The 16,069-nt window shown below is 33.4% G+C and overlaps 1 protein-coding gene across 1 annotated transcript; it reads left to right on the top strand.

Annotated features, from left to right (window-relative positions):
• The first annotated feature begins 1,617 nt into the window (after positions 1-1,617).
• On the top strand, positions 1,618-7,367 carry LOC114425113 (nitrate regulatory gene2 protein-like). The gene is made up of 4 exons (XM_028391881.1): positions 1,618-2,844; positions 3,312-3,496; positions 4,493-4,716; positions 6,323-7,367. Exons 1-4 carry the CDS (start codon positions 1,725-1,727, stop codon positions 7,104-7,106), a joined length of 2,313 nt encoding a protein of 770 aa, XP_028247682.1. The 5' UTR covers positions 1,618-1,724; the 3' UTR covers positions 7,107-7,367.
• The last annotated feature ends 8,702 nt before the right edge of the window (positions 7,368-16,069 follow it).

The following is a 16,069-nucleotide window of genomic DNA, read 5'->3' on the forward strand; positions in this document are numbered from 1 at the left end:
ATGATCTATTTATTGTTGTCTTGAGATAAGTTGAGGTGGATTATGGATGCAAGGTTTTAGTTGGATATTGTTTTATTGAAATATATTTATGTTATTTCATTCATAATAAACTTATAAATACTATCTGGAATATGATGAAAAATATGAGAGATAGCATAAAAAATTGATGCTCTTACTAAGGGGTGAATGACAAAATTTGTTTATCTCTTTACATAACTCATTATTGAGTTTGAAGATAAAGAAATAAATGGACTACATTTAGAAAATAACAAATAAAGACCAGAATGGCCCCAAGCTAGAAGTTGAAGACCATCTACAAGTGCTTTGCAATCAGTTTCAAATTCAATGTTGTGGTAGTTGATGTCTTTAAGCCAAGTCAGAACTTGCAAAAGACCCCATGTCTATGCTTCAATGGGTTTTGGATTTCCGGTGAACCAAGTTGTCTAGCCTTGAGAAAATTACTTTCATGATCTCTTAAGCACATGCCAACACCAAAGCAACTTTGTTGCATCAAAATTGCATTTTTGATCACTCTTGGTTTAGTTGGAAATTTTAATTGTTCGAGATTTAAAATATTTTTTTAGTTCATATAATTTAACGTTTTAAATATATCAAAGCATTACCCAAAAAATTTCTCATCAATTGATGATGTAATAATTTTTTACTACACTTTGAAAACTGATTTAGAGATGATTAGACTAGTTAAACTTAGAATTAATTAGATCACTAATTCAAACAAACAAATATAATAATGGTACAAAAAATGATTTTTTAATATCATTGATAATGGATATCTCCCTATTAAGTTAGAAATTAATTTCATTCGCTATATATGATGACAGTTGATGCAAGAGAAATTCACACAAAAAAATTAAAGGCATTCTCAATAAATTGTTTATCCACCTATAAATATAACAGGAATTTGTACCATTATATTAATCCTATAAATTAAAAAGCGTTCAAATTGGTAAAAAAAAAAAACTTACTAAAATTCGAAACAAGAAATTGGTTTGAACCATACTTTCAATTTTTGTTTTTTGAAATTCTTTACTTCTAACACAATCTTTAAATAAATAACAAGCACATACATGAGATTTATAATTAATTTATTTATTACGAATTTTTATCTTATAACACATGCAATTTGATCAAGTAAGTTAATTTAAAATTTCATTGGACTTAATTTTCTTATAATGCTACATTAATTTACTATTCGACATATTAAAATATGCATTTGATTATTATTAATTTGACTTCACTCTAACAACAATTAAGCTAACAATCTTTTTTAGTTATATTATAGATATAAAGTAATTCTTGATTTTGTCAGTTGTAATTACAGAACCTAAATGACTACTCTTTTAATAAAATCTTATTTTATTTATTTATAAAGCTGAAACTCAAAATTTCAAAATCCAATTCTATTCGAACCACCTTAATATAAAAAAGTAAACTAAACATTTTCACCCAATTGAATTAGCTGTGTCGAAATGCAAAAATATTAGTAATAATTAGAGTACAGCATTGAACCAGTATTAAACCCCCATCATTACCTTTGTTTGAATGTGTTTCTTATCTTATCACACAGTGGTTTTTAATAAATTCCCAAGACAATACAAACAAAATAGAAAACAACTAACAAACCGGCACTTGTTTGAGCCTAAAACGCACCTCCAAAGGACACTCTTTCTCCCTCACTCACTTAAAAACTCAACACTTTCCCAATGGGTTGCACGGCGTCCAAGCTAGAAAACGAGGACACGGTGCGCCGCTGCAAAGAGCGCCGCCGCCTGATGAAGGAGGCGGTGTACGTGCGTCACCACCTGGCCGCCGCCCATTCCGACTACTGCCGGTCCCTCCGCCTCACCGGCTCCGCCCTCTCCACCTTCTCCACCGGCGAACCCCTCTCCGTCTCCGACCACACCCCCGCCGTCTTCCTCAACAACTCCCAACACCTCCAACACCAACACCAACACCAACACCAACACCAGCACCAACCTTCTCCTTCTCCTCCGCCGCCGAAACTCGACCCCATCCTACCCCGCCGCCGCAAACCACCGCCGCCGAAGCTCCCGCACATCCTCTCCGACTCAAGCCCCTCCTCCACCCCAAGAAGCCACGTGTCAAACTTCTTCCCCACCGCACATTCTACTTACTCCTCCACCCCTTCCCAAACCTCCTCCGTTTGGAACTGGGAAAATTTCTACCCTCCTCCACCTCCTCCCGCTTCCGGTTACTTCCCCGAAGAACAACAACAAAAATTCTCCCACACTAAAACACAAACACCTTCTCATTACTCTCACAAAACACAAACACCCTCTCATTACTCTCACAAGACACAACAACACACCAATCTCCAAATCCACGACACTGATTCTGAGAGATCTGAATACGATTACTTCGACGGAAAACTCGAAACCGAGAATGAGAATGAGAAAACTGATTCTCATTCTCATCATCTTCCGGAGGAGTATACTGAAACTGAGAGGGAAGAAGTTCAGTGTAGTGAATGGGGGGATCATTATAGTACCACGAGTTCTTCTGATGATGGTGATGATGGGGTGGAGGGGGATGTGGAGTCGCGCTCCGAGATCGGGACCCGGTCGAATTTCGGGTCGTCGGTGCGGACCGAGTCGGTGGTTGGCGGCGGTGGGGCGAAGGGGTTCGACGCGGCGTCTTCGGTGGCGGCGGAGATGAAGATGGTTGTGAGGCACAGGGACTTGAGGGAGATCGTGGAGGCTATTAAGGAGAATTTCGATAACGCGGCTTCCGCTGGGGATAAGGTTTCTGACATGCTTCAGATCAGTAAGGCGCAGCTTGATCGCAGCTTCAAGCAATTGAGAAGTAAATTCCCCCTTTTTTTTAAGTTTCTTAACACTGTTTTTGCTGCTGATGCTCTTCTTCTATCATTTTAATACCTTATGCATTAATTTTGCAAACACAACTTAGATGTTGCTACTTATCACTTTCTCTAATCACAATTGGAATTTCACCCAGAGAATCTGGGTAATAAAGATTTTCAAGGTAAAACATTATTTTTAATTAGAGAGTAACATCAAAAGTGTCTAAGAAATTGCATTTAAGTTTTTTCCTGATGCAAAGTTTTATTAAAAAACACTAATTACTATTTTTAATTGGGGGGTTTTATGGGGTTTGAGATTGGTTATTGGGGGAATTTATTTTTTTTCTTCTTTTTTTGCGTCAATTTCGGATGAAGATTATGTTTTTTATTTTATTTTGAAACAGTGGAATGGAAATTGTGGGTAGGTTTGAATTGAATTTTGATGGGTTTTTTGTTTTTTTTTTTGCAGAAACCGTGTATCACTCGAGTAGCATATTGAGCAACTTGAGCTCTAGTTGGACCTCGAAACCGCCGCTGGCGGTTAAGTACCGGCTCGACACCGGTTCGCTGGACGAACCGGGCGGTCCAAAGAGTCTCTGCTCCACTTTGGAACGCCTTTTGGCGTGGGAGAAGAAGCTCTACGAGGAGATTAAGGTAATTTTAGCTTCATTTTTTTTGGGGGGGGGGGGTGTTCTGTTTTTGTTATTTGGGATAATAAGGCGCTTCCCTTTTAAGAAAAATTATTTATATTTTTCGAGACGATAAAAAGGTGAAGGGAAAAAGGAAAACGAGTAAGTGAGGGTATGCGGAGTAGGTTATGTTGGACTTTGGTAGCGTAAGGTCACAGCAGAATTTGACTGTTAATTGTGAAAATGACCTCTTTTTTCCTTTTTTATCCCTTGCGAATTGACCAAAATGGCCTCGGTTGTTGGGACCAACCTTTATTATTGTGGTACAAATAATGCTCCATGATAGGAACATACTTATCCCGAAAATACTTTTACACATGTCTTGTAATGATTTAAGTGTCTGTTAGGTCTTACGGTTAGCCTAAGAATTTTTCATGGTTTTAGATAATTTCCTGATTTGACATGAATTTGGGCAAGTTTTGAGGTGTAAATATGATAATGTCAATTTATTGTGTGAAATGACCGAAATACCCTCACTCTTTAACTCTTTGCCCCAATGAGACAAACTGACTAGAAGGGAAAATAGCAATGAAGGAATGAAGAACAAAGTAATTAACAGATTTAAGTTACTTGAGCACTTGCCTGTTTCTTCAAATTTTGTCCTACATGTGGTTGACTGTTCACACTCAACTGGGTCTAGCTTACCATTTTTTGTTGTCTGCAAGCTATGTATGAAGGGCAAACATTTTCTGTCACATACACGTGTGTTTAGGGTTACTTACTGAAAAAGCCACGTTTCTTTGGACATACGGCACTAAAAGAAAAAAAAAGGTAATGACTAGGATATTGTTATGGATGTTTGAAATCAACCATAAATGTTGTGTCCGACTTGACTGCCTTTTTACCAAACTGAAGTCAGGTGGTTCTGTTGCATTAATTTTGAGCCAAAAGCCTAAAACCATGTGGTTTGGGAACGAGGTATGCTATGCTAACACTTTCTACAAATTGTGCTTGAATTTAGGCTAGAGAAGGTGTGAAGATTGAACATGAAAAGAAATTGTCAGCACTGCAGACTCAGGAATACAAAGGAGAGGATGAAGCTAAGATATTCAAAACCAAGGCTTCCATAAATAGGCTGCAGTCACTAATAAGTGTTACATCTCAGGCTGTGTCTACCACCTCAACTGCCATTATTGGCCTTAGGGACTCTGATCTTGTCCCTCAGCTTGTTGATCTCATACATGGGTATGTCTCTTCTTCTGCAATAGCTTTACTGTTTTGGTAGCTCCAAATGTGGGGAATAGCTAAATAATCAAGTTCTAGTACAATGAGATTATATCATTTCATCATTAATCAACAAAGTGAAGAACTTTGGTGATCAACAATCAATTCAATTTGACATTAAACCAGTCCTATAGGAGCTCACTGATCTGCCCATTTGTACTACTGTAAATAAATGAACTTAAATAAATTCATTGGGTCCCAAAAAATTGTCTAGTATTTTGGACTATTGAAAATTTTATGTGTTTTGATCTTGTTTTGTCCATTTACAAATTAAATGTGACATTTGAGACTTCATGATCAAACCCACTTTGAATACTGTGCAGCTTGTTGTGTGGCCATAATTTACGATCATGCTGTGGCTTGCTCATAGGATATTTTTACAACCGATATTGTAAATGTGAGGGCTTTGAGCTGTAACAAATAACCAACCCTCTGAAAGAAGGTTTAAGTTTAAATGTAAACAGTTGAAATGCTTTTTATTTTCAAATCCCCCTCATTTATCTCGTGTGAATATGCTGCCTAGTATATGGGTCAAGAAAATCTTGGGTGGTAGTTGAAAACTTTATGGCTTACTGGCCTCGTATGCAACTTGCTTTATCTGCTCTGTGTAATTGCATGTGCCTCTTTGTACCAAACTGTCCAACTACTGCCTACCTCTTATAATCAAACCTTGGCCCACCACTTTTACCTGTCAAAATGTTATTTTGTCTCTTTTAGGCTCCATTTGAGCAAAAATAATTTATTGATGGAGTTTGGTATGCTCAAGCAACTATTGTAGAGGATTGTATAACCCTCGTTAACTGATTCTAAGCTATTTTGACCTGCGTGTTCTATATATGTTGTAAAAAATTATTGGTGTTACTGATAATAATCTGTTTTACTTTATTGTTCCTAATGCCCTCAGGGACAATTTTGCCATAATGTATGAAACCAGAGGTTTGTGTATAAACATGATAGTATGATTCTGATGAAAGCTCTTTGGTTATTGCTATTGATCTTGTAGTTGTAATTTAACTTAACGCAAGTGATAGTGTAAGATTTGTCACACTTTCACCACGAAAATAACTTCATATAAAAAATGATTATGGTAATACACTGATGAAATATAACTAGCAGATCTTGCATGTAAAATTGTAGAAAATCTAAAACCTTAATTTTTATCTTAAACATTTTGATGGCATAAATATTTTTATCTTGGATTAGTGTGAAATTTTTTGAGCATGATATTCATGATATAAACTTCGCTGCCATTGTCATCTATCTTAACCACATGAATCACGATGGCTAGATGTTTCCACATTCTGTGTAAACCTTCAAAGTGGCAGATGATTATTGAGCTTAGTTCGTCATTCCTTAGTGTTTGCTTATTTTGTACTGAAGTAGAGACTTTTTTTAGCTCCTATTTGCAACATCTAAGTACAGAGGTGCCAGAATTTCGCCTAAAGAATTTGCCTCAGTGCAACAGTTGTTTATCTCTTATGTTTCTGAATTAAAAATGGGGATGGCCTGCTCACAGATAACCGCGTTGTCTTATTATGGTTGTGAATTTGTGATATGTTAAATGTAGATTCATGTACATGTGGAGATCAATGCACCACTACCATGAAATTCAAAGCAATATAGTGCAGCAAGTCCGTGGTCTTGTGAACAGATCATCAAGAGGTGACTCCACTTCTGAACTCCACAGGCAGGCAACTCGGGACCTTGAATCAGCCGTTTCAGCTTGGCACAACAGTTTTTGTCGCCTTATAAAATTTCAGCGCGAATTCATCCTGTCCTTGCATGGCTGGTTCAAGCTCAGCCTTGTTCCAGTCCACAATGATAACATCAACGGCAGGGAAACCTCTGAAACATACCAATTTTTTGATGAATGGAAACTCGCACTTGACCGTGTCCCTGACACGGTTGCATCTGAAGCCATCAAGAGCTTTATCAATGTTGTCCACGTGATATCTTCCAAGCAAGTGGAAGAGCTCAAGATCAAAAAACGAACCGAGACTGCATCTAAGGAACTTGAGAAAAAGGCTTCCTCTCTGCGAAACCTAGAGAGGAAGTTCTACAGCTCATATTCTATGGTAGGCATTAGCCTTCCTGATTCTGCACCTGACAATGGACAAGTGTTGGATGCGCGTGACCCACTTGCTGAGAAAAAACTAGAACTGGCAACCTGCCAAAGGCGTGTCGAAGATGAAATGCTGAGGCATTCAAAAGCTGTGGAGGTAACAAGAGCCATGACTCTCAACAATTTGCAAACAGGCTTGCCTGGAGTGTTTCAGGCATTGACCAGTTTCTCTTCCTTGTTCGCTGAGGCCCTTGAATCAGTGTGTACCCGTTCATATGCCATCAAGTAGGTTAGGTAATTCATTTGTTCTGCATGGGATCTAAGTTCTTCATAAGGGATGGGGGATTTTTTTGGCGGCAAGCTCTTATTGCTCTCACTATTTTGAGTTATATTTTGAAATGTAAATATGAAGAATTTTGAGGTTCCACCTATTTTGATGGAAAGAAAGGGAATTTTCTCATTGTACAGGGAAATTTCTTGGTTTATTGTATCAGAGGGTTGCAATTTTTAATATGTCAATAAATTATACGCATCGTGCTTTCATGTTCCATTTATAAATTTTTTCCCCCTATAATTTGTGTGTATGTTTGTTTTTCACTTTTTCTTTACCCCTTTACCCCTTGAGTTTGTATATATCTTAATGCGTTATGTGGGGACCATGGAGAAGTTGGAATTTGGATGATACATTAAACTTGTACTACAATTTTTCTTATTGTATGAGTTTAGTGTTTATAATGTTAAAATTTATACAAGTAATCAGAAATGATTGATATGAATTTTAACCAATAACTTAAAAAAAAAAAATCAAATGTGCACTAAATAAATGGTTCAGGATATTAAAACACTTAGTAGGTCAAAATCAGATGACTTGGTTCCTGTGAAATATTTTTACAATGTGAATTTCCCTTTATCTTCATTTCCTCAAAAGGAGGTGAGTGTGCTAATTGAGGCTGACATGAATGGACACGAACGGGCCTCAATTGAAAGTGGAAAGTTCCACACAGCACATGGCATGTGGAAGAATAGATGTGTGCAAGTTGCAAGTTGCAAGATGCAAAGTCATGATCTTCCCTAATATTGATATTTATTAATTTTAACATATCTTATTATGGTTCCTGTGCAATTGGAAATGTGCTCCTCTATCACGTAGTCATTCTCCATTTGGAAACTCCCGTCACTTACCTTTCACATTCAGATCCAGATTCATCCATGCTTTATTATTACTTTTTTTCCTTTCTTTAAATGGTCAATTATCCTTGTGGTACAGGGAAATGGGAAATTTTATCCCACGCGAAGGATTCTATTCAAACTCTTTTTTTCTTTCTTGGTAGAGACCTATTCAATCTCCTTTAAGAAATTAATAATATTAAATCTTATATAGTTTAAAATTTAATTGATATACTTGTAATTTTTAACATATTAAATACGAGTTTTGTCAATGCAAACATCCTTATTTTTTTACGTGGAACTCTAATGTCAATTTGGTTTATTCAACGTTTATACTTATGTCTATGTGCACATCTTTATATATATATATATATATATATATATATATATATATATATATATATATATATATATATATATATATATATATATATATATATATCATCTCCTAAGTATCTCTTTGCCATTATTATGTTTTTTTTAACAATTATGCTATATAGTTGTTGACACCAAAATAATGAAATAAAACTTGACAGAAGAAAAGATGCATGACTTTTTAGGAGGGAGAAGTTAAAAGTTATTTCCGATAAAACTAACTCTAGTAAGTTTGATTCGTATCAGTCGAGCAATATATTTGGCACCTTTTATCATTTTCGTTTTTTGAATAACCTTGCACATGAATACAAGTTCGTGTTATACACAGACACGTATTGGGGTCATGGGAACATCAAACTAATCTAATTTGCTCTTATAATTTTCACTAACTTGGTAGATTTCTGTTAGCACCTCCTAATTACTGGCTTCGAGGCACTAGGACCTCCAGAGAAGAAGAGGTAATTGCATATTTCTCATTGATTTTTCTTGCTTGTTATTTACATATATTTAGGCTTCCTAGTAACATAATGATTCAAAAGATATTTGCGATAATGGAATTTGGAGGTGCTTGTCCCCTTAAAGCAGACAGCATCAAGCAAGAATATTCCCTATGGTGCCAGGTGCTTTGCTGATCAAACTCACCATTCTTCCTCACACATAGTCATTGAGGTAAGATGGTTTTACAACTTTTCTTTTGGGCTTTACTTCTCCCTGTACCCCCTGGTTTGCTATTTCGACCCTTGCCCCTGTTGTTGTTTCTGAGTTCCTATCATTTTCTTTGACATTTTATTTCAAAGTTTTAGTTTAGTGATAATTTTTTATTTCAAGATTTTAATCAACATATGCTTTATGAGATAATTTAGGGCTGTGGGATGGTTTGGCAGGAATGGTAAAGCATGGTGCTGTGGTTGGTAGCTATGCAGGAACATGCAGAACAATTTTATGTTGTTTACTGTGTTATTGCTCAGGCCGAAGAATGCACTTATTGACAACAGTTTTATGAATTCGTTGTACAAGTTGTATAGGAGCAAATTGTCTGATTTAACCTGATGCAGTAGGAATTTTCTTATAATGACAGACAGAATTCCAACTGGCTCAGGTCATGCCCTGAGAATTGAGATAGGGTCAGGGCTGAAACCTCTTTAAAATTAACTAAAATTAGAGGCATTACAATAAATAAAAGTCGTTTTTTTCCTAACAAGGTTTGAATCTCATTCACCAAAGAAAAATGACACCTTAATTACTATTATACTGAACCAACTAATAATAAAAGTTTTATAAATACTAAATATTAAATAGTGAAATTCGTTCTTAAAGGTGTGAGATGTTAATATATTGGTTCCTAAAATATGAATATTCAAATTTAGTTCTTGAATGTGCAAAAAGTGTAACAAATTAATCTTACATACAATTTAATAACAAATTGATTCTTAAACTTTACAATTTAATGTCAAATTGATGTTCGAAAAATATAATTTATTGTCAAAATGGTTATTGAACATTACAACTTAATAATAGAATGGTCTTACAAATCTGATGATATGATTAATTTATTTTACTTACTTAGACATTCAAAGACTAATTAGTATTTTTCATCTTTCACAGGACCAATTATTTTGGGGCCTGAAGCAACAACTGAATGGTCTTATGCTTGGCCGGCCTGAGTGCTGCTTGTGTTGTTGGCATTTTGGCATGTTGCAAGGATCCCTGCTACAAATAGTGCCAAGGAGAGTAAAGCTGCACTACTTATGAGTGCACTGTCTCGGCCACGATGCAAAATTTCTGTTGTTGGGAATTTCATATTGGTAATGGTAGCAGAGTGATGTTTGGAAGAGTTATCACTTATCACAATTCTTGTGCTCTTGGCAGTCACATTTCGACCACTGCACAAGGGTTTATAGGATTTACAATGTCACATTTTGGCTTTAATGAAATTGGTCTATTATATTCCTCACAACTGCATATATAGGGGATGAGAGCTAAACTTGCTTTCAATCCGCCCGTTTTCATGCCTAAAAGGCTAAAACTAATTAATTAGCTTAAGATATGTATGAAAAATATAGTATATGCAATTAAATGTATAGGGAACTAATTACATGATCTTCACAGTTGTTATTTGTTTTCTTTAATCTTTTAAATGTTTTATTATAAACAAACTTTGATGATAATTCTTATTTTTAAATATTTTTACTTTTCCTTACATGATAACGATTACCACAACAATTAATCTTTGTTTTTCTTTTATTTAACCAACAAAAAACAAAGTAAATATTTCTTTATTAAAAAAAACAAAGAAGTTAACCTATCTTACATATTGAATGCGTCATTAATTATAACTGGTAAATATCCGAGAACAGGGCCTGAGAGAAAAGTCCCCCTCAGGGGACCAAATTTCATATTAAAAAAAAAGAAGAAGAAGAAGGAAACAACAGCCAAAATCTTTGAATACTTTCCTCTTCCTTTTCCTAATTCCAATGCCCCAAGTCCCCAACCCTCACTCTCAGACCTCTAATTTGCTAACTTTTCAAAAAGCAAGGAGCAACAAAGTGCAAACCGCACATTTTTTTTTCAATGATAAAAAAGCCTGAACTAATAATTTTCATCACTATGAGTGCCTTCACGGGATTTGAATACATCATTTGAACACAACGTGTATCCTTTCTATATCCAATTCATATTCTTGTCATATAAACATTAATATACACCAAAAAAGTTAGCCTCTTAGCATCATAACGGCCTATATTTTGCCACTTTAACTATTATTCTGCTGACACTGTCGATTTTGACTTATAATTACGGGTAATTGGAGCTGTCTTTTCTAAGGAAGTGTTTGTTTTAAGTTGTCTAATTTTATTTGTGGGAATAACATCTAGAAATAACATTTTTGGATGTTTTCGATGTAATACTTACATGAGTTTTTTTTTTATCAGAGAAAAAGAATATATATATATATATATATATATATATAGATATATATTAAATAAAAGATAGAAAACAATACAAGTTACCAGGGGTACCCCAATACATGTATCATTACAGACCCCTACCACCCAGCTCATGGTTATACGTTATTTATGCACCAAATCTGCATAAATATCATTCAACCACTTACATGAGTTACTTGATTTTAAACAACATAAATTCATATCATAAATATTATATTTTTAAAAAATTTAAGATCCACACAATTAAATTAAGTACTCATTTAAGTAATTATAGAATTGAAATAAACTTTAATATAGTGTTTAAATTTATGTAAAATTGTAAGATCTACAAAATAAAAATAAACTACATATTTAAAAAATCATATATTGTAGATGCTCTAAGAGCATTTTATATGTCCAAACAGATATAAAGTGGGAAGACTTACCCCATTCATCAAAAGGGATACTTCTGAAAAAAATAACACTTGTCATAAAATGGAGGTCATTTTTTGCTAAAAAAATTCATTTTGCACCTGGTGGTTGCTAGGGCTTCGGGGAGTTTAAATTCTTCCTTTAATCTAAAAATATAATGGCACTTTCTATTTGCACCTCCATTTTCTAAGTACATCCCATTCCCCCTTTTATACTTTTCTACCAAATTTATCCTTTTAAACCCATATCTTACACCCCATGTTTTTGTTAGTCTTTAAAATCTTATTTTCTTTAAACCCTTGAACTTTATCTTTACCCCATATTCATTATATAATATTATGTTTATATAAATATTATATTTAATAATTTTTCATTTTTCTTCCATGTGACATTTTTAAGGTATATTTATGACTAACTTCATCTATTTTATAGTGTAAATAAAAAAATGTAAAGGTTGGAAATGGGGGTGTACTTAGGAAAAGGCTAGTGCAAAAGGCGAGATGGGGTTGAACTTAAAAAAATTGGATATCAGCTAAAAAGTAACTTGTTAAGGATCTTTATTATGTGATTTTTTAATAATTTTCTCTAAACTCCTTCTTGTTCTACTTTTATCCATTTTTACAAAACTAAAATTTATGATATCGAATTCTTTTATTTTATTGGTACCTCCAATTACTTTCTTTTCATGTATCTAAATCACGTTAACTAATTTATGTCATCTTTTTTCAACAGATGAAACATTATGTGTATATAAAAAAAAAAATAGATGACACATTAATATCTCCTCATATAAATCATTCAATATTTATATTTTTCGTATATATTCATATATATTTTTACATATTCAATGTACATATTTTGTACGAGAATTCATCATAAATATAAAATTTTCTTAACGAATAAAATTATTTGTTAACCTAATAAGTTGAAAAACATCTATAATCTTTAGTCCAAAGACAAAAAAAAAAAAAAAAAAAAAAAACATATTCATCATCATTTACATCACTCTCATTTTTTTTTCTCTTGTTACCTTCTCACAATTCTTTGATGACCAAAAACATAAAATAAAATATTTTGTTGAAAAAAGTATTAATTCCAGATAAGATAATGCTCTTAATTACTTAAAAAAAAATAAAAATTCTCCCGGTAAGTTGCATACCCCCAAAAGCTAAGCGAATTTGTGATTGCTTTTTCGTATAAAGTGAGAAATTTATGTAACAGTATTATCTGTTTTTTTATGAAACAAATTTGTATGTGTAGTATTCATTGATTGGTGATTTAATTAGTTAGAATAAAGATAGTCATGCATGGGACCAGTTTTTACAGACGAAAACTGAAGAAGCTGACCACTGGTTTGGTTTCTTGTTCCTCTCTCATCATATATATGTAAGTGACCGTTCTTCTCACTCTCTGAATTGTTCCTGCTCCTTTTCTTATTTCTCAATTATTGACTGCAAATCTGCATTGCCACTTGACCGTGCCATCATGCACGTGCATACGTCCACTTCTGTCCAATGTCCTTTTCCCTACTTCACTCATAGAAGCTGACCACTCCTTACCACATGCATTTTCTTTTTAACAATTTCGACGTTTCATGCAATTATTATACATACATACACACATCTATTTGTTATAAAATCTAGTTGCTACTAGGCATAAATTTGAAGTGTGGGAGCTTCAGCAGCCTCAGCCTTCCAAATGATTAATGTCACTAGGCTATTCTCTTTGTTTTGTTATCTAGTCACCAGTCACGGGTGCTGTTTATAAGTTTTTTAGTCTTAGGCATAATTTATATGTAGAACTTAATACAATATAACTCAATTTATTTTTTGACTTTATGAGATCATTGAGATGTATAACTAATGACTAGAGTTTACAGTCGAATAATTTTAGCATTTCATTTATTTTTTACAACATTTCACTTTGAATAGATAATAAATTAATTTATTTAATGTATAAATATTAAAGAAATTGCAATGTCGAAATTTTTTTTCTAATAGTGACAATAGTTACACGTATCCTTAATAAGTAATACATACATTTTAAAAAAATTATAATATTTTATATAATTTTGTAATTTTTTAAAAGAATATTAGTTTTTAGAAAATTAGATAAATGAGAAAGTTTTGAGAAAGAGTAGTAACTATAATATATATTTATAATAAATTTATTTTAAAGTGACATAAAAATATAAAAAAATATCAAAATAAAATTTATCACCTAATTATTAATACTTTATAGTACTAATAGCAAATAAAAATTTTCTAGAATAAAAGCCATCAGGTAATTAAAGATTTTAGATGACTGACTAATTATATGTTGATGAAATCGAAGAACCATTGTCGGAATAGGAAGAACATTTGTACCAAAAGTGGTTTACAGAATTCTGTAGGACGTGGTAAGTATATATCAGATTTTCGAGGAAAATGTTCAAAACGGTAAAGGCAGATTTGAGCACATTTGGTAAATATATAGTTAGATTGTTAAAATACGTTTGTATCTCTATCTGATTATATAAATGGAGAAAATTTTATTAAAAAAGACAAAACTCACTTTACTAATTTTTAGATTTCGAAAGAATTGATCACCATGTATTGGTTAAAGGATATCTTTAGTTAAAAAAAAAAACAATAAATAAAAGGAGGAAGACAAAGATTGAATCCAAAATAAACCAGTCAATTATGTGGTAAAATTGGTCACTGTGCAGATAATTTTTGGAATATAGATTTGATCGTGACTTCAATGGTTCTATTCAAGCCAAGAACAATGAGTGTACGAAGTTCAGAAATACCCAACTGCGACCATACACCTGCCACAATTCTTGACCCATTGTGGTATCCTGATTCAGGAGGAACACAGTACCATATCACTCTAATGGTTCAGAGTTGTCTATTAAACATGTATGACCTTCCAAGTTTTATAATCCTTAATTATCTTTCTAGTCATTTAATTTGTCCTTAATAATTTGCTCCATGTTCCTGTGATCATAAAAACTTAGTGTCAGAATTTGCAAAAGATAACAAATGCTATGTTCTCGGAGTACCATCCTAATATATCATTGTGTTGTTAAAACATAGAACACCAAGATCATCCTCCAAGGCACACTTAAGGATGGAATCCAATTTTCTTCGGTTTTTGTCTGAGAATCGTGTCTTTACCTCAGCTTATCACTAAAAAAAATACTACTATGTCATTGGTCCGAATAATTGAACAAATTAAACTTAGATCCTTTAATAGGTTTCAAATTTAAGTCATCTGTGATATGAAAAAAAAATATAACTAAGAGATTCCATTAAAGATATCGAATGATTTTTTTTATTAATTATTATTAAAATTAATAGATATTTCACTAACTAAAAAAAATTCTCAAAAAATCCTTGCATCGTAAAAACTACGTTAGGTTATGGCATCTATGATTAGGTCATCCATAAACTAAAGTTGTACAAAATGTACATCACTCTTATACGATTGTAATTAAATCATATTTGTCTGTGTGTCTCATGCTGTATGGGAAAATTCCACCAGTTTCCATTTAAATATTTCGATACAATGTATCAAATACACTGACATTTGGGGACAAACCCTACAAAATCATCAAATGCATCAAGTTAATTGAATTTTGTTCCTTGATGCGCGCTTACTCTAAAATTCTATTGGATTTACGTACTCCAAAAGCTCTTTTCTTCCCTTTAAATCACTTGTTGAGTAACAATATTGGGAACAAATATTAAAGCATTACAATTTAAAATCAAAAGAATATATCTCAATTTCATCCCTTATCTCACTAGTCACTACAAATGGTATTGTCCACAAACTCACATGTCTGCATACAGCATACTACTCATGAACAAAATAATGCTCCTGATGAAAGAAAACATATAGACATGTCTCAAAAAAGTTGGTCTTACACACTTTTTAGTTGAGCCTAGCCTATTCTTCCTTTGCATTTCGATAATAAAAATGACAAGAGGTTCTACCTCAGCATAAAACAACTTGTAACCATTGTTGTCCTTCTATAACCATCGCAACCTCAACGAAGTCGGGCCCCACATTAGTCATCGACCCATCTCTACCATAGGTAACAAAAGGCCAAGCTCAGCCACCAGAACCATCCAGCTCCTTGCCCCACCATACCACACAAGTCAACATTTTTCTGATGTACTAGTAATTTGTTTTTTTTTTTAATATCTTTTTTCTGGTCTAATTTGAATTCTACTCCATTAAAATCCAGCAATATACGGGAGAAGGCTCACTTGATCTGATGACATAATATACCAGTGTTATATATATTCATAAAAGATATATTTCATAATTTATATATTTTAAGACAAAAAATATTAATATAAATAAAATA

Source organism: Glycine soja, chromosome 9, assembly GCF_004193775.1.
Source record: "Glycine soja cultivar W05 chromosome 9, ASM419377v2, whole genome shotgun sequence".
Classification (NCBI taxonomy): Eukaryota; Viridiplantae; Streptophyta; class Magnoliopsida; order Fabales; family Fabaceae; genus Glycine; species Glycine soja.

Excerpts from the sequence above, each read along its gene's own strand:
- LOC114425113 (XM_028391881.1), top strand. The coding sequence starts at position 1,725 with ATGGGTTGCACGGCGTCCAAGCTAGAAAACGAGGACACGGTGCGCCGC. Across the intron at positions 2,845-3,311 it reads CAGCTTCAAGCAATTGAGAA|AAACCGTGTATCACTCGAGT; the intron begins GTAAATTCCCCC and ends TTTTTTTTGCAG. Across the intron at positions 3,497-4,492 it reads AGCTCTACGAGGAGATTAAG|GCTAGAGAAGGTGTGAAGAT; the intron begins GTAATTTTAGCT and ends GCTTGAATTTAG.